Source organism: Pundamilia nyererei, unplaced genomic scaffold (genome assembly GCF_000239375.1).
Source record: "Pundamilia nyererei isolate P.nyererei 1_Seehausen unplaced genomic scaffold, PunNye1.0 scaffold00246, whole genome shotgun sequence".
Lineage (NCBI taxonomy): Eukaryota > Metazoa > Chordata > Actinopteri > Cichliformes > Cichlidae > Pundamilia > Pundamilia nyererei.
Genome location: NW_005187647.1, coordinates 747461 through 765990, shown reverse-complemented (window position 1 = coordinate 765990; position 18530 = coordinate 747461). Strand labels below are relative to the sequence as shown.

Below are 18530 nucleotides of genomic sequence, written 5' to 3'. Positions count from 1 at the left end.
GAAAAGTATAATAAATTATATGTAGCCACAAACTTGTGACAAGGCAACAACTATGTTTGTTTTTTTTTCCCCAACAAGAAATGTGACCTGTAAGGACGAAACAGAGTAGAAACTGCTCCACCACAAAATGTGTGCGCATGCATGCACACATACACACTTTCTCCCATTACACCACACTCTCGCATACACACACACGCACGCACGCTCACACTCACGCACACACACACACACACACACACAATGGAAAGTAAAAGACCACACGGAAACAGGTTAACATTCACAAAAAGACATTGTGCAAAAATAATGTTTTCATATATGAAAACAAAAAGAAGTGAAGTTATACGTTACATCAGAAACATCTGACATTTACCCCCAAAATACACACCCTGTCGTGAAAAGACTGAATAAAACCAGCAACTTGCATCCTTTTAATGTACAGTACAGTCTGTTTGATACAGAAAAAAAAACTGGGACTAAGCTCTATGCAAAAATCCTCTGCGCATATGTCAAGTATTCTTCCCCCTAATGGAGGAACAAAGTAAAGACAATGAAGAAATCAATGGTGCGCTTAAAACAAAAAAAAACAAAATCAGCAATATACAGCGATAGATTTACATATTTAGAAACTCTTAGTATGAACTGCTATTAAAATTAATGTGAGGGGGGAAAGCCAGAGTGATTCATACTACTACCATATCCCTCCTCTCCCTATTTTATCTGTTCTTCATTCTTTAAAAAACAAAACAAAAACAAAAAAAACAAAAACCAGACTGTTCCCTTTCCCTGGACAGATGATCGACACAGCACAGGTAATCTCTTACTGAACACACTAAGGAGAAAAACAGGAAAAGGACAGTGGGGGGGATGACCGACTGATGCTACAGGTCATGATTGTAATCATCATGCAGCATCATTTTGCACTGTTCCTGATGAGATGCTGGTTACCTGATTTGTTGTAAGTAAATGCAATTTAGGACTTGATGAACCCCAAGGGACCAAAAAGAAAAGAAAAAAAAAAAAAGAGCACCTTCTTTTCCTCTACTCTCCCACAGCCCTCCTCCCCACTCCTGTGTTTGCAAGACAGGATATCACATCTACCTCCTACTGCCCCCTGGTGGCCAGGATGAGCTTAGGGTTGATGTTCCTGCCCTTTCATGTTTTCTGATTAGAGCTAACCACTTGAGGGGAAGGGAGGGAGGTGGGGGTCTCCCAAAGTGACTTTGTGGCTGAGTTAAAAAATAAAATTACATGAGCTAATAAAAGTAATAAAACAAATGAATCTCATGATTGTTCCTTGCCTTTATAAAGAAAAGCAAATGAGAAAGCATATGCCTAAGCCTCTCTTGATAGCTGTTCGGAATTTCTGCTGTACTGCTGTTGTGGGAATCTGGATTCATAATCTAGTGTTCACGTTCGATTTATCTTTGTGATCTACTTTATGGAGGAGTTACTGCAGCAGCAACACAATATTAAGAATCATGATAACATTATAATTAAAATAAAATATGCATCTAAAGCATGGAGAACTTGCAGAATATCTTAAAGTTAGGATTTAACATTCGTGACTGGGATGGACTAACCTGGCTCGTATTTTGTGATCTTCTAGTTAACATTATTCTCACAATTTTGTTAACTTTATTAGGTATAAAACTAGTAGAGACAAATTAATTTCTTCTAATTTGGCAGCCTTTTTAAATGCACTAAACATACTTTTATTCAATGACGCCCACAATCATATCAACGTGATTTAGATACATTTCAAAAGGGCTACTTTCTAAAATCTTTGTGGGTCTGTTGTGTTTCTGCAGCAGACACTGGCTCTTGCATATTTAGATACTTAGGTTGTTTTTTCTGTTACTATCAACTAGGAAAAGGTGTTTTAGTGTCATATCTGAATGACTGTTCTCCTTTTAGATTAATCTAGTCGGCATGAACACTGAACATTGCACGAATTTCCCTAGATTTAGTGGAGTGTGTCAAAACACAAGATTTAATCGCTCCCCCGCATGAGCTTTTCAGAATTTCCAAACTGTGGTGAGAAAAATAACTTCGGAAAAACCACTTCTGGCAGCTGTGCCCCACCTTCCCAGTCATCCTTGTGTTCATACAAACCAGGCGAAAACCAAAGCTGCCTGTCCACCTTGGCTCACCTTGAGCCTAAAACGGTATCAATACTACGGTCAGAGTTGCTCTTGGTCAGGCCAGGTTGCATTCGGTGTGTGTTGGGTGTGTTCCTGTTGAGAAGTATCCCTCCCGACTCAGTCTCAATGGAGAATGAAGGAGAACACTACAGAGAGGATCATTTTTTACACTAGTTTTCTTTGTATACAATGAATGAGTGGAGAGGGTGGGTGGGGTCTTGGTATATAAACATGACCGAGCTGAATATAATCGTCATCATTATTAGTCATCATCATAATAAAAGTCTTTACATGGACATTGACTGACAGACACGGCACAAATTTTACACTGTTGCTCAGCTGAGAAAGGAGAGCAACAAAGGAGACAGGAGGAGAGAGCAGGAAGTGGGCTGTCCTTCAGGCCTCTGCAGTTCCTCTCCTCTATGCATCCTCTTGTTCCACTTGTCTCTGCTCCTCAGTGTCCTGCTTCTCCTCCTCCTCCTTTGCCTCCTCTCCTGTCTCCTCCGATCTTTTCTCATTGTCTTCTGTTGCTCCCTCAGTGTGGTCATTGGAGTCCGGTTCCTGGGGCTCTGAAGACCCACCCTCTGCATTCCCCTGCCCAGTCTGGAGCTCGTCAGCTGGAGTTGGGTCTGGGTCTGAAGCTGAGGTAGAGGGGATGGAGGGAGATGAAGAGGTGCCTGGGTGGGAGGTACCACCAGCCTTATCTGTACTTTCTCTCTCCTCTCCATCTCCAGTTGCTGCCTTCTCCCTCTCCTCTTCTCGCTCGCATTCTTCTCTTCCTCTCTTCTTTCTCCTCTTGGGGCTGCCTGGAGAGCTATCAACTGCACCAGGGGGCATGGCTGGAAGTGCCATGATGCCACCATGTGGCAAGAACATGTGTGGGTAAAGCAAACCGTGGGACATGCCCGGGATTAGGAAAGGGTTGAAGGTAAGATGGCTGCCAGTGCCAGCTCCAAGATGTGCAGAGCTGAGGTGGGCCCTGGTGGTGGAGGTAATGATGGCTGCTGCTTCTGCCGCTACTGGTCGTTTGTTAGCCTCTGCAGCGCCTTTCTCCTCCCGCGTCCTGTCCTTTTCGCCACCAGCAGCAGGGGCGCTGCCCTCTCTTTCTGCAGGCGTTGTCGAAGAAGGGCTGGCCGCCTCAGTTGCAGACGGTGCGGTTGTCGTGGTGACCTTCACAGCAGACGCTGAAGAAGAGGAGGAAGTCGAGGAGGAGGAGGAGCTGGGATGAGGAGAAGGTGGCGGTGGCGTGTGTGCCATCATGGTGCCAACGCTGAACAAAGCATGCTGTGGGATTGCAGCCCCATGGGGGTGCGGGATTCCATGCAGCATCATGGGTAACATACTCAGACCATTCTTGGCATCTTCGGCAGACCCCCCAGCTCCTCCCGCTGAGACAGCTGCAGGGAAACCATGCGGGAATCCAGCTGCCATAATCCCAGAGATGGGAATTCCAGGGATACCACTGCGGAGATTTTGCATGGCCACCATGGAGTCCATGCTGCCAATCAAACCACCATTCATGAAGAGAGGAGGACCGAGACCCGGTGAGGAAGAGTCCGAGACGGACAGGAGAGGTTTAGGCATTTCGCTGCGAGGTCGACGTCCACGGCGGCGGGAGCTTGGGTCCTTGTTGACGGGTTCTGTGAGGATCCGAGAGAACTTCCCTTCAGGAAGGAAACCCTGCAAGAGGAGGCCATGAGACAACACATTAGTGCACAAGAACAACTGGAACTGACAAAGTATCGCAGGTAGAAGAACAGCCATAGGAAAATTCAAAAGGACAATTAAAAGCATCATTTTTTTTTTTTTTTTAGTCTTTCACTGGTCTGACACTCCTGTGAGAGTAGAGATGACGCTCTCTTTCCAAATCTACTTGCTTGCATACTTGCATTTTTAGTATGGCACCAATTGGTTGTTTTAGCATGAAAACTATACAACTAACTGAATGAGAGTGAAATAAGTTTCAGCGCAACAGATTTTCAAAATTTTCAGGGCTTTCACAAAAACATCCTAAAAAGTGGCAGTAATTACAACTCATGCCTGATTCTCTACATCAGAAAAAGATCTGTAGCTTCTTATGTCAGCTTTCTGCAGTCTGTGATATCCTGCTACACAGGCTTGATGTGCATGGCATTTCTGAGGAAATGTTACACTTGGGGCTCGTTGTCTTTTACAACTGATGTCAGAGAGGGGCAAAACACACCCTGTTGACATCCAATGCTACACAGTATCATACTCACAGAGTGTTTGACCACATCAGCCCAGTCTGGAGCCACATAGTATTCCGAGTTGGCATCCAACCATCTAGAGAGCTCCTTTATGGCCGGAGCCATAGCACCACCAAGCTGCAAAGTAGGAAAACCAGCACAGTGTAGTTGCAATGATATCAAATTGTATGTAAGCTTTTTCTAGCTTCCCCTACTCAAAGGCGGCCTGTATTATTGGTGGACAGCAAAGCGCCACCAAACTGCAGCAAAGGAAGCAATAACACAGCAATCCTTCTACTTCCCATGGCTGAACTTTCATTGGTTCAGTTTTATGTTTTAAAATGAACACTTTTATTTGATTTTTGTGTTTCATGTATTTTATATGTGTGTGTTTTCTACCCTGCGTCCAGTGCCGCGGTGCACAACTGGGACCCTCTCCTCCCCCGTCAAAGAGTTTATATCCAGCTTGGTGGGATCTTTACAGCGATGCCTCCTCTGTTTGGGACGCTCTACAAAACCATGCAACAGACCTGCACCAGACTGCACAGTAGCCAGGGAGGGTAGATGGGGAAAAAGGTTGTAAGTGCCAATTAATCTGAGCATAAAAGAATAAGTGCTCAACTGTAGCCTCAGCAGAGAACATTCCAATACAGAAAAGGCAAAATATAAAGAATACAACACAGCAGGATTTAGAGCATTACAATCCTAGAAATCCTCGACTTACATGAGCAAATGCCGGCAGATCCATGGTGTAGCCTGGATTCTGTCTCAGCCACTCAATTAGACCTTTGCCGGCTGCCTCTCTGTCAATGGCCACAATCTCTGGCTGAGGAGGTGTCTGGGTTGGGGTGGGAGTAGAAGAGGAGGACGGTGTGGGAGGACCTGCAGGTCGCTCTGAGGGAGAGGGGGATGGCGAGGAGGTGGAGGAGGAAACAGAAGAGTGGCTGATCACCTCAACCCGGCCCTGTACATGGAGAGACAGACACATATAGATAACACAAGATTTACTTTCTTCTTTCTTTTTTAATCAACTTTATCTTTTGTTTTTTGTCCCCAAAATGTTCTCGGTGGTGCTTCTCTTTCACTCTGAAGTAAGTGCAACTATTCTAAATGCCCTTACTCTGAAAAGGCCCTCCTCCCTCTACCCACCTGTGATTCAGGGAGGTGCAGTCCTCGGCTCTTGGTGAACTCAGAGTACAGAGCTTCCACATTTCTCCTCCTCCCTCTCCTCCTCCTCATTGAATCATCTCCCCTCAGGCTCCCGTTAACTATTTGTCCTGTTACCGGATGGATGAGCCCCGCCTGCAGAATTCCGGCCATGTCGATTCCCACGGGGCCTGGCAGCGGGGCCGTGATGGGAGGTGGCGGTGGTATCTTATGACTGCTGCCCGCACCAGCATTGAGGTGGCTGATTCCTGGTGCAACCACAGCTTCATTTGTTCCAATGCTACTCGTGGTGCTTATTTCTCCTGAAGACTTGGTCAGATCTATGGCTGCTTCTTGCCAGCCATTTATCAATATGGCTCCTGTACGGTGAGAGGGCGGAGCAACCACGGGTGCTTTATCACTACTGGAGCTTGTGGTAACAGCAGTGTGGCATGACGATGCAGACTTTCCAGCTAAAACCTTGGCAGCTGCCGCAGCAGCGGCTTCATAGTCGAAAGACCTCCGACCTCCTGCTCGTTTGAGCTCAGGGAGGAAGGCAGGAGCCACAAGCCTCTCCTGTAACAGAGGCAAGGAGGTAAGGCGCCAAGCTCCGCGCCCGCATGCGCCGCCCCGCGGCATGTACTGTCAGGGTGGACAGGGTGGGTGAGGGGTAGACAAGAATGGGAGAGAGATGATGGCTTTATTAAACATACATATGGACTGAGACACAACACAGTGGCGGCTGTCAACTAGACCTGGGTAAAACTGTTAGATATTTAAAATGTTTTTGTTTGTTTTTTTCCTGAGAGTGAGTGTGTCATCTTTGGATGCTGCTTCAGGCACCTGACAAGTTAACTTGTTTACATCTGAAAGTATGAGACACGGAACAAACAGCTCATAATCCATCTGTTCGCTGGCCTATGGTGTCAAACATTTTGTAAACAATCCTTTTGGTTTAAAAACGCTGAAGGCTAAGCAGCCAGAATATAAACTCAGAGCAGAGACACAAATCTGGTCATTATTCTCACTCTCGCATATATGAAATGTGTCTTTATAGATATATGACAACTTGCCCAAGTCTAATCTCCACATTTATATTATCAACAGTACACATTACTGAGACAGGAAACTTCACAATAAGCAACAAAGCAATGGTGTGGATTAGAGGTGCCCAGTGCTAATAGTTTTATTTATAACTATTGCAGTTATATTTTATATAGAACATAACAATGAAGAGTTAAGGAGACACATACAAACAAACAAAATCTTTAGCAGAAAATGAAAAACTCGGTCAGACTCATGATGCATTTTGCAAAGACCTGGTCAGTCAGTTGATTATAGTCAGTCTAAAGTCAGCCTTGTTAGCACTTTAAGCAAACTGGGCACAACTTGTATGAGCCATGGCATGGGAGAGATAAATGCTGACAGATGACAGATACACCGATATGTGCAACAAAGGGAGTTAATTTATTCATTCACTCTTCGAGTCTCACCTTAGGTAGTCTTGTGAGAGGGGGAGGAATGGAAAATCCCAGTGCAGGATTCGCCTGCTGCACCCTGGCCTGGGTTGGGACAGAGCCCGAGGCCGTGGTGGAGAGAAAACCTGCTCGGTGTTGGTGGTGCTGGGCTAAACTGTTGGCCAAGCAGGAGTTGGCAGCCAGGGCGGCTGGTGAGTCATACTGCTCGCTAGATGAAGGCCACTTCCCCTTAAGGATGGCGTGGCAGATGCTGTCCAGGCGGTTGATGATTACTCTATCCTACAGGGGCCATAAAAATAAGCAGAGAAATTAATTAATAAACACGAATAACTTAATTTACAAGAAGTGTACCAAGTGCCACAAAATTTAGCTAAAATGTAAAACTCATTTTGTCTTTTCAGACTTTCTAAGCAGCGTCAGCACTGTCCTCTAAATGAAAGCAGTGAAATTGCCGGTGAGAACTCAAAACAGGGTATTTTTGCTTCAAATCGGCAAAAACAAAAACATTTTCCTGCAAAAGAGGAAGAGCAGAATTTATAAAAAATAATTATTCTAACTTAAGTCAAAGGAGCTTGCAAAGAAAAGCGTCTGGACGTTTCTCGGATGAGAGGTGAAACGTCTTCAAGCAACTTAAAGAAGTCCAGACGCTTTTCTTTCCAAGCTCCTTTGACTACGATGACCTGGATGACTGAGAACCTTCACAGACATATTCTAACTTAACTGTTAAAAATGTTTTAACCATGGGAGAATCAACGTCTACTCTTAAATATTTTGTAAACACATCACATCACTGAGTAATAGTAATACAGTAATAGTTAAACATATATTTTACCTTTGGCCACTCAGAAAATGAGTACAGTGCTTTCTCCTGTAACAGCTGAGCGATGGTTGGCTCTCTGGTTTCATGAAGGCTGTCAGGAATCTCACACACTGAAATGGGAGCTGCAAACCTGGGGCTGGCAGAAAACCCTTCGACCACAGGCACTGTGCAAAATGGAAATGGGTTAAGTACAAACAAATGAATTTAAGTGTGAAAGGTGAATTAACTTCATGAAAGTCTCAGCATCCTCACCGGGTGTACTGGGTCTCTCCTCCTTTACTTGGCCTTTCAACTCTGCACTTTCTGAGGTTTCTACTAGGCCATCATTCTGCTCAAGCTTTGGGGTCAGGACTGTGCTATCTGCCTCCAACATCTCGTGTTTTGTCTCAGTTTTGACCTCAGATAACGCTGTAAACCCAAGGACCTCTGGCTTGGCCTCAGGTTTTATCTCAGAACTTTCTGGGTAGCTTGTGAACCCCAGACCCTCAGCCTTGGCTTCAGGCTTGATGACAGATGTCTCAGGAAAAGCTGCTAACCTCAGGTCTTCAGGCTTTGCCTCGGTCTTAAGCTTAGGACTCTCTGGATAAGCACTAAACCCCAGAGCTAATGGTTTGACCTCTGATTTGATTTCGCTGCCACCTGCATAGGCTACAAACTGCAAAAATTCAGGTTTAGTGTCTAAATGCTCTGGCTTCATACGAAAGCTCAGATCTTCAGGTTTAGTCTCCAGTGTTTCAGGTTTAATCGGATATTCTAACTGCTCTGCTTTGGTCACCAATCCTTCTGACTTTACGGGGTAGGAAAAGAAACTGGTGTGTTTGACTTCAGAGCTATCAGGGCAAACATCCTCAATAGTCTCTGTCTTGGTGTCTTCAATCTTGACTGGTAGCAACAATTGCTCTGGTTTCTCCTCACCATCGGGTAAATGAGAAAATTTAAGGTCAGATGGCTTTGTGTCGATGTTGTTCACAGGCAGAGTTGAGCCCATTTTGATTTCATTTTGATCGAGCAGGTTATCTTTGCTGTCCTGATCAAGGGAGAATTTTAGTGCGTTATTCTTACAATCTCTGCTGCCATCGGGCAAGTTCAGGTCTTCGTCTGAACCCTTGCAGTGTGCCATGGAGGCTTCATTTTTGGCTTCCTCCATGCTGTTGCTCTCTCTGGTGGTTTCAGTAGAGTTTGATGGTTGTGTAGGGGATGACACAGAAACAGAAGGGCAGGAGAGCTGTCCAAATTGCGAGTAAATGCTACCCAACTCCATCTCATTGGTTTTGACATCTAGTTGTTTCAAACGCTTTTCTTCCTCCTCATCACAGGGTTGTACAACCGGAACATCAAACGGAGAAACATTATCCTCTTGCCCTTCGGAAATCTCATCTACCTGATCTGCTAGATCTGTGCGACCCATCAAGCTGCCCTGTCTGGACTTTTTTGGAATTCCTTTCATTTGCACAAACTCTTCAGTTGTGTTGCACATCAATGCTTCAGTGTCAAGAGAATTTTCAATAGACCGTTCCTCCACCGCTTGGTACAAAATCAACCCCTCCACCTCCTCCGTAGGCTCTTCAATAGATAGGCTGCCCTCCTGTTCGAGCTTTCCAAGATAAGAGTGCACGTCTTGGGGTGAGTCCTTTTTATGCTCTGCTTGGTCAAAGCGACCCTCGAGGTCTTGAGACATTTGGATAAAGACTTCCTTCCTCTCGCCCTGTTCTCCAAGGGCAGACTCTGATTCTATCCCTTCTAACTCTGGCACTTCCATGGGTGGATTCAAAACTCCCAAACTTTGGTCTGCACCTGCAAGCAAAAAACATTGAGATGTAATGTAGGGGACATAGTAGTGGTTGGTGTTATCTCTTCATTTTTTTAATCCTCAGATTGGGGCGTAAAACATTAGACGGTTTAAAGTTATTAAGAGGCTTTGCCATAGTGTATACGGCCTAAAGAAATCTTAAAACATCAGGACATTTCATTAGCAACTGACATAATTTATGATATATTAACATGTATGTATGACAGCAACTTGTACATCTTTACAAACTGAATATTTGTGATCATTCCTGAAAAAAAAAAAAAAAGTAGGTTAAATACTATGCTCAATATTTTCCCTTTGACATACCTTGGTTTGGATTACATTCCTCTCCTTCCAGATGTTTGTCTCTTTGTTTTTCCACATTCTGTTCCAAGGTCTCCCTTGACAAGTCTTCAACTTCTTCCTCCTCCTTATCATCAAACTCAAAGCCGGTACTTTCCTCCCGATCATCTCCATCCTCCACAGGATTAGTCAGGCTCTCAGAGACATCAGAGTGCCCCAGTCCATCCTGTGGCTCATGGGCAGTGATGTCAGACAGAGAAAGTGGAGGAGGGGGTACGTACGGCAGAGGAGGACTTGCTGACAGGTCTGTGTGATCTGCACTCGGTTCTTCATTCACACCAATGTCCTGGACACAAAATATAGGTGTTAGATTTATTGAAGCCTAAATGGCATTGCTCATTTTGGCAATAATATAATACTACTGATTATTAACTTTAGTTTACTTGTGTAATGATGGTGTGATCAAGTCGCAGCTTTCCAACATTTAAATTGATTTAAAACAAAAAAAAACAAACAAAAAAAACACACAGGAAGCTATTCATCGCTGCAATAAAAAAAAAATACTGGCGACACCAGTGTTACCCCTCAAGCTCCTAGTAGACAACCTATGGTATCAATTTTAAAATTCTACATCACCTTGTTTTCAAGTTATCATATTCACGAGATTTTCAGAAAACTTGACCTCTGACCTTGAGGTTGAGGTCACTGAGACTCAAATTCATCCCAGATTTTTAATCAAAACATTTGTGAAATGAATTTGAAACTCCTATGTCGCCTTACTCTAAGGTATTACATTCACAAACTCGCGTGTCCATGCCGCCTGCAGGGTGACAACAACATGCCATCAGCCTTTTACGGCTGAGGGGTAAAAAAGGAAAGATGTAAATCGCACGATGTGAACATAATCTATAATGAACATTTCCAATGTCATAAAATTTAACATGCTATTTTTTTAACATTGATGTTAAACTGCAGCTAAAACAGCCATCTTTGAGAAGTCTTTCAGAATTTTATCTCAATTATTTATTTTTTTATTTATTTTTGCAAACTTTGCAATATTTTTTCTTCTATTCGACTGTGCAATAATCACTGTGCGATAGACTCACTCAAATGTGCAATCCACTGGTATCCCTATTTATCCATATTATATATTCTGTATTTATATATGTGTATATATGGTATATTTATGCTTATATCTTTACTCTTATTCCCCTCTATTGTATCTGTAACACGCAACTTCTGTCGGTGCTGTGCTACTAGAAACTGAATTCCCGGAGGAACCCACCTGAGGGATTAATAAAGTTTCATCTAATCTAATAGAATTTGAAAAGATGCCATTTTAGAAAATCATTTGGCAAATACTTGATAACTGCAGCCCTTAGTGTTTGGTAAATGTGTTTTACAGATCTTAAAATGTAAAATATGCAAAATCCAATGAATAGTTTCACTTGGAGCAATATGACCCTGACAAACATCAAAGATCAGCATTCATTTGAGCTTTACTGAAACACAACCCGTTCATTGAATATACTAACCGGAAGAAGAGGCAAAATGTCAGCAGTTAACAATGCAGCTGAGCACTTTTGTGTTTTCAATATTCCCTGCAACAGATTTTCCCCTTTACTTTTTCCTCTTTTGTTAGAGCAATTTTTCCATGTTTATCTACCGTCTGCCCCACTGGACACATTGCATTACATTATTTGAGCATTAAGCCGATAATATGAAAAGGGTTTCAGATTATTGTTATCTTGAGGGCTGTGATTACAAAGACATTTAAGATGATTTTAAAATTCATTTTATATTTATTTTGTAAGATGGCACTGTTATCCAGAGGGCACAGGCTGGTGAAACCAACCTTAAAGAGCATGTAACTTGAGGACAGTGGCTCAACAGAATCGCCTGCTGATGGATGGGAAGGAGGGGATGAGGGCGGAAGGCCCAAACACTCCTCCAGAGTTCCACCTTCCTCCCCTCCTCTGTCTCCCCCCTGTGCCTCCTCATCCTCCTCCTCCAGGAAGCCCGTCTCTAAGGTAGAAGGACCCAGGATTGGATCAGATTCATTGAACATATGGTGAGCAGGACTAGTGTGGTCCGTACTGTCCCAGGGAGCCTGCAATACAGAAGTGTAGGATGTCAAAGCACAGAAATAAGAAAACCTATGTGAATAACTTGAACTGTTAAATTTCAAATGGTTAGTTGATGACCAAAAACATTTTTATTATATTTTTATTAACCGAGTAGGTGTCATAATGTCAGATATTTGCTATAAAAATGCTTAAAACATATAAATTATAAATTTCCTATAAATTCAATTTTTTGCTTACGGCAGAAACAAAGCATCTCATGCAGTCCATACAGTTGACATTTCAATCACAGACATAGTTTATTATACAAGTCTTATTTAAATATCAGAGTAGTTATCTCAAATAACACTGCATACCTGTAACTGATCCAGCTCCACTGATGGTGCCATCAGCCCAGTTTCCTCTGACGAGCCCTGCTCACCAACGAGCACATCACTCCTTAGTTTTGAATCCAGGTCTGTCCCACCCACACCGTATGAGTTGAGCATGCTTTGACCTCCTGCAGCTGAGTTAAAGGGGAAACCGTTGAGGGCATCTTTGGAAACCTTTCCTCCATGTAAAGAATCTGCAGACATGGTGTCATGCTGTAGCGTGCCCAGCTCCAGAGTTTCATCCAAAGGTGGACAGTCAAGGAAATCTCCTCGAGGTCCAGGAACTATTCCCAGACTTGGTGAAGCTGAATCATGAGCATCCAATGGTGGAGGGTGAAGGTGAGGGTGAGAAGAAGAGGAAGAGGAAGGAGAGGGAGCAGATGGAGGTATAGGGTGTTGCGAGTGATGATGATGGTGGTGATGATGAGAGGATTGGTGGGGATATTCAGGAGGCTGAGGAGAGTGGCGACCGAGTCCCGAATCGTACAGACAGCAGTGAGGATGAGGAAGCTGGGGATGAGATGAGGAGGAGGATGAGATGCCAGGATGAGTCGCCAAGCCAGTGTGATGAGGGTGATGGTGGCTTTGAGGATGAAGGTGAGCAGGGTGTCCCCTGACATAGTTCCTGTGAGCCTCCAGGAAGCTCAGCTGAGGGTCGTTGAGGATGTAGAAGTCGGTGCGGCTCAAACCGTGGCGCGCTGCCCCAATAAGGAGGTCGCGGTCGTGTTTGCCAGACTCCCACCATACAGGGAGGTAGAGCGAGGGCCGGCACAGCTGAAGACGGGCTGAGAGTAACGGATGGCGGAGAACCTGAGAGAGGGATGCAGTTCAGAGACCAAGCTACTTTCTTAACTGAATGAAAATGTCTACATTTTATCCATTTTTATATTCACATAGTCAGAGAGATGGTCAGGTTTAGTAGACAGAAGTGTCGTTCTTTTGTTTTATGCTTTCTGGACAAATATGGTTTGACCCTTGGCACTAGACTCCCCAACACAACTAGCGAGTTAGCTGTGGGCATTACCTCAGCCCCAGTTTTTAAGCTGTGTAACCTGACGCATGATAAACAGTCTGACTTATAAACAGTTCACACTTTTGACCATGTAGAAAATGTCTATTCTGAGGTTAGATATGACGTCATTTGTAGGGAGTGTCTTTTTTTAATGACTTGTATACAGGTTCACCGATGATTCACTTTTTTATCTTTAGCCTTTTTTTGATGACACTGAAAAGAAGGGAGCTAAGGAGGGACAAATGAGGTTAATTTGAACCCCTCTAAACCATCAACACAAACTCAGAACAGTACAAGCAAGATAAACTTTGAAGTCAATGTCTAACAGAGTTCCATCGATGAAAAGGACGCTATTTGTTATTAAGCTTTGTTTCTTCAAAGAGCCCACCTGCTCTCTGATCTTGCGCAGCAGCTCGATGCGGTATAGCGTCCTAGCTGCTCTTTCTTCTGTCAGAGGCTCCACAATCACAGCGGGATCCACCAGTCCTGGGAGACGCAAGAGAAAGGGAGGGGAAGCAGAGAAAGAATAAAAGGATGAGAAACGGAAACAGTGACAGTCAATGTTGGCATAGAGACAGTGGAGAAGGCAGGAAAAATGCAGACCAGAGTAAAAGGGATGGAGAGTATTAGTGTGTTCAAGAGTCACTCCTGTCTTTAAATGATTTTGTGTTTTATCCTGCGCATATACAGGAGAGTAAGTTATGTGTTAATTATATGTTAACATGCAATTTGTAGTTAAATGAGTTATAAAAACTACATCTATGGAGGCTATTTTACTAGCAGGGGTCAGTAATGTTCCCAATGACGAGGTCCTCAAAAATGATCTGCAAGTTGACACTCTTATGACAAAGTCTAAACGATGTATTGTTTAACTGTAGGCTTAAGAAGTGTGGCTGAAAACCAAAAACCTGCAGTGCCCAGAAAACATTAACTGGAACATGAAGCTGAGCAATTAATACAAATTAGCAAGGGTTACCCTGTTGATAAAGTGAGTCCATCACAGATGTCAGTAACAACCCCAACCGGCATATTTATCATAAACAGTACCTTCTTCCTTCCTGGGTGGAAGCTTGCATGCTGTCCTGCACATGTTCACAAAGGAATTGAAGTATCTTTCCAGACTCTCATCAGTCTTCCTCTCCAGTCTGGCAAGAGCTCTGAACTGGGACCAGTCAAATGCCTTCCTCTCCGGGTCATACACCACCCCAAATGATGATACTGTGCGGTAAAAATCTGCTTGTTCTCGACGAGTCCACCTAAAAGGTCACAGAAAAATACAAATGACTGAATAAATACATATACTGAGAAACTGCATATAAATGCATGTGAAAGCAGATGCGTTCGTGTCTGAATGAAGATGCCGAGCAGCAGAGCCACAAAGGTAAGATTAAAGTATACGACAAAAGCTTGGTATCTCTGTCTTATGTCAAACATTTCTACCTTCTCTGCCACTCCAGAAACAGAGGGTCAGGTTCTGTAGCGACCACAGAACACCTTCTTAAATCTTCACCCAGCTGCCAAGCCAGTGGCCCACCAGCGTGATGACTATGAGCAGCTCCAGCTCCTCCGATTCCCATGCCAACGAGGCCATCGTGAAGCATAAAGTCATGCCTGAGCAGTGGCTCGCGTCGTAGTGTGAAGCGCTGGTAGGCAGTGATGAGGCGACGTAATCGGGCCGTCAAGGCGGGGCCTGTGGGCCAGAGGGGCCGGGCTTGGACAACATGGAGAGCTGCCACCCCGGTCCCGGTTCCTGTTGTCGTTGTGGTGACCAAAGTTCCATCTTGGGTGCACAGGTCACCTGACATCTGAGAGTCTGGAGAAAAGCCAGTCAGAGTCAGCACGTTAGATCCTTCACACACTGGATGTGTTTGAAGGTATACAAAAAAAAGAAGCATCTAAATAACCACTTATCATTCAGTACAAATGTGTGTCTATGAGGATAAAGCCTGCATTATTTATGTATTCTCTTATTTTGTTCAGCTCAGAGGGAACGTGAGGGTGTGATCCTATAAAAACACAAGGACCAGAGTATATTGCTGTCGATGTGTTTCTTCTCTTCTTCGTTTCTGTGTCACAGATATATGAAGAGCACGCGTGAAAGCAAAAAAGCAAAAAAGCCAAAAAGCCACTGCAGGCAAGATGAAGCATGCCTCTCCCAGGATTGTACAGACGTGACTGTGTTTAGTCATTGAAATATTAAAAAACTACTGCAAAAGAATAAGAAAATACATTTTCATATCTCTGATTCACAGCTTGGTTATTGGCACCAGCATCACCTCTCAACACGCTTCACTCTCGTTCACTGAACCACATCTTTTTCTTTCTTTCTCTGTATGTCTTTAAATAATAAAATGTTGTGTTTAAAAAGAGTAATCAACAACTTCTGAATATTATACCTTTAGCTACTAATACTGCTTTTGGTCGAGAATAAATAAATACCTCAATTTCAGAATTGAAATTAAAACTGTAAAATGATGTTTCCATACCAACTTTAAAGGAAACGTGATCAAATATTTGATTCAAATAGAAATCAACACCGAATCTAGTTAAAAAGAGCATCGCAGCTTTCCCTTAACAATGTGTGTCACTGCACTTATAATACTACAACAAAGATTTGAAGAAGCAAGCCTCATTATAACAATTATCCAAGTCCTTAGTAGAGCTCTAAGGAAATCAAGACTTCAGTGGAAAAGTGAAATAAGTTTTGATGGGAAATGTCGTGTTAAAACACCTCACGTCAGAACAGAGGAGTGAAATGTAATCGAGTGGAGGGAAATGACTGTATTTCAAACCATTTGAAAGAACGTCAGAGTAAGAAAAGAAAAAGTACGATTTGAAAAGTTAGGTTAGCCTTTAACAACCCACGAATGCCAAGAAATTATAAAGCTATCTATTAAAATTTGAATTATGTGTATGGTTGGTCCTTGAATGAGTAGTGGAGCTCTTCATTTGGTCTTCATATTAGTATGTAACACGTGTAACTGTCTCACCTGGACCAGTACTGTCTGGCTTGTCTGATGTATCGGTGCTGGAGCAGGTTTCCTCTCCCTGTGAATAACACAAAACACAAAAAATTAAATAAAAAAATAAATAAAATAAAATCACAAAAATCATCTTTTCTGTCACCTGGCTAAAAATATATACCTTTTTATTTCTTTATTATCTGTTACTGTTATTAGCTGTTACTTTTATCGTTGTGCTGAATATTATTTTTTTGTATCACATTTTCTTCTGTTGTTTTAACCCCATCTTTTCTTTACCTTAATTTAATATTTTTTGGTTTATTGTGTATTTTGCCTGTATTTGTGAATATTACTATATCATGTCCTTTATCATTTTCTGTTTTTTGTTTGCTTGTTTCTTTTGACCAATAATTAGTAATTGTTACAGCCGTGGCTCTATCTGACCCTGATTATTCCTTGTCTATGCTATTATCCACCGTTTTTCTACGACTGTGCGAACTCTTTGCTTCTGAGGGTCTCTTGAGTGTCCCTCAGAAGGTGTCCTCCTGAATGGCTGGCCTTGTGGGCTTGCGTGTTGATAACTGTGCTGGTTAATATCCAACACAGCATCTTGCCATTTAAAAAGCCTGTCAGCACAGGACTCTCACGACAGCAGCAGCATCTCAATCCTGACCGAGGTCTCAGTCAGAATGGGCACAGTTCTGTGAAAAGGACTCTAGAGTGTCCCATGATTCAATAGCTTGTAAAAAAACACTTTTAGAAGCAACGATTTAAAGTTTTCTGTATGACTTTATAAGTCTCTCACATCAGTGTGGAGGAATTTCAGCACAGTTTGTAGGGATGCACTGCTCTCTTAATACTCTATGGCAGGGGTGTCCAACTCCAGTCTTTGAGAGCTACGGTCCTGCAGCTTTTAGATGCATCCCTACTCCAACACAGTTGAACCAAAGGGTTGGATTACCTCTTCAGAATGCAATCAAGTTTGGCAAAGGCCCAGTAAAAAGCCATTCATTTGATTCAGCTGTGTCGGAACAAAGATGCATCTAAAAGCTGCAGGACAGTAGCTCTTGAGGACTGGATTTGGACACCCTTGCTCTATGGCATAGATTCATGTCATAGAGTGGTTTCACCACTGCATGTCTGTTGGGTTGCAGTATGTACTTTGCAGGCCACTGCAACGCAAGGATTCTCCTTCTTTTCAGCCATTCCCCATTAGATTTGCTGGTGTGTCTGGTATTATTGTCCTTTTACATCACCTGGTCTCACATGATTCATATGCTCTGCTCCCCTTATCCCTAGATCAGGGTGTAAGAGTAACAAGAATTCTTCTATACAATAAATCATTCTTTTAGATGGATTCTTCAGACTGGCCAATATAATTCTAATTAAAATCATGATACAGTAAGAATATTTCAATTATAGAACAGTGGCAGCTGCCAGTAGTACCCCTCAGTCTCCTAACAGATGCACCCGGGGTATGAATTTGAAAATCCCGTGCTGTTTTGTTCTGAAGTGATCACATTCACAAGATTTTAGAAAACTTGACCTCTGTGACCTCAACCTCTAAGTCAAAGATTCAAATTCATCCGAGATTTTTAGTAGATGCACCTATGGTATCAATTTGAAACTTTTATGTCGCCCTGCTTCTCGAGTTATAGCATTTACAATCATGGATGTCCTGGCTGCAACAACGGCAGTACCCCGTCAGCCGTTTTGGCTGAGGAGTAAAATAAATGATAATGAATGCAATACCACGCTGTTATTAAACTATGATCTATTGAAATGGACTATATGATCATATCACAAAGACACATTCCCTGTGAATGCCAGGTTTTTACAGATTGCCAAAAACTGACCTTAAGCCAAAAAATATTTTTGGAATTCATGTTTTGAGATGGTCGACAGCTTTTATATTCAGAGGTTAAACTTTCATTTTGGAGTTTATGTTAGTCACGCTGGACTTGCCAAATGAAACCTGACTGAGTAAGCAATAAAAACCTAGAGATAAGATTTTTGCATTTGGAAAACATTATCTGTTCTGCTGTCAAATGTATTAGAGCGTTTAAAAATGCACCATTAACTCAACCATTTTATTTTAATAGTACCTAGTAGCCATGCAAGTATTCAGCTTGCAAATGTCCAAAACGTAAAGAAATTCTTCCCTGAGGCAATTTTAATCCCCCTCCCCCATGCAAAATTACTTTTCCTTTTTTTTT

The 18530-nt window shown here is 42.8% G+C and overlaps 1 protein-coding gene across 1 annotated transcript in view; it reads right to left on the bottom strand.

Moving 5' to 3' along the window:
• Positions 1–193: 193 nt before the first annotated feature.
• Positions 194–18530, bottom strand: part of chd6 (chromodomain helicase DNA binding protein 6) — a 96882-nt gene continuing 78545 nt past the window's right edge. The window contains exons 31-45 of the mRNA XM_013915025.1: positions 16342–16399; positions 14792–15164; positions 14399–14607; positions 13740–13837; positions 12325–13149; positions 11740–11994; positions 9909–10230; positions 8045–9586; positions 7805–7956; positions 6988–7251; positions 5498–6136; positions 5073–5312; positions 4748–4888; positions 4382–4486; positions 194–3821 (exon numbers count right to left, since the gene is read on the bottom strand). Coding sequence (XP_013770479.1) covers positions 2562–3821; positions 4382–4486; positions 4748–4888; positions 5073–5312; positions 5498–6136; positions 6988–7251; positions 7805–7956; positions 8045–9586; positions 9909–10230; positions 11740–11994; positions 12325–13149; positions 13740–13837; positions 14399–14607; positions 14792–15164; positions 16342–16399 — 6483 coding nt within the window. The 3' untranslated portion in view covers positions 194–2561. The remainder of the gene's footprint in view (positions 3822–4381; positions 4487–4747; positions 4889–5072; positions 5313–5497; positions 6137–6987; positions 7252–7804; positions 7957–8044; positions 9587–9908; positions 10231–11739; positions 11995–12324; positions 13150–13739; positions 13838–14398; positions 14608–14791; positions 15165–16341; positions 16400–18530) is intronic.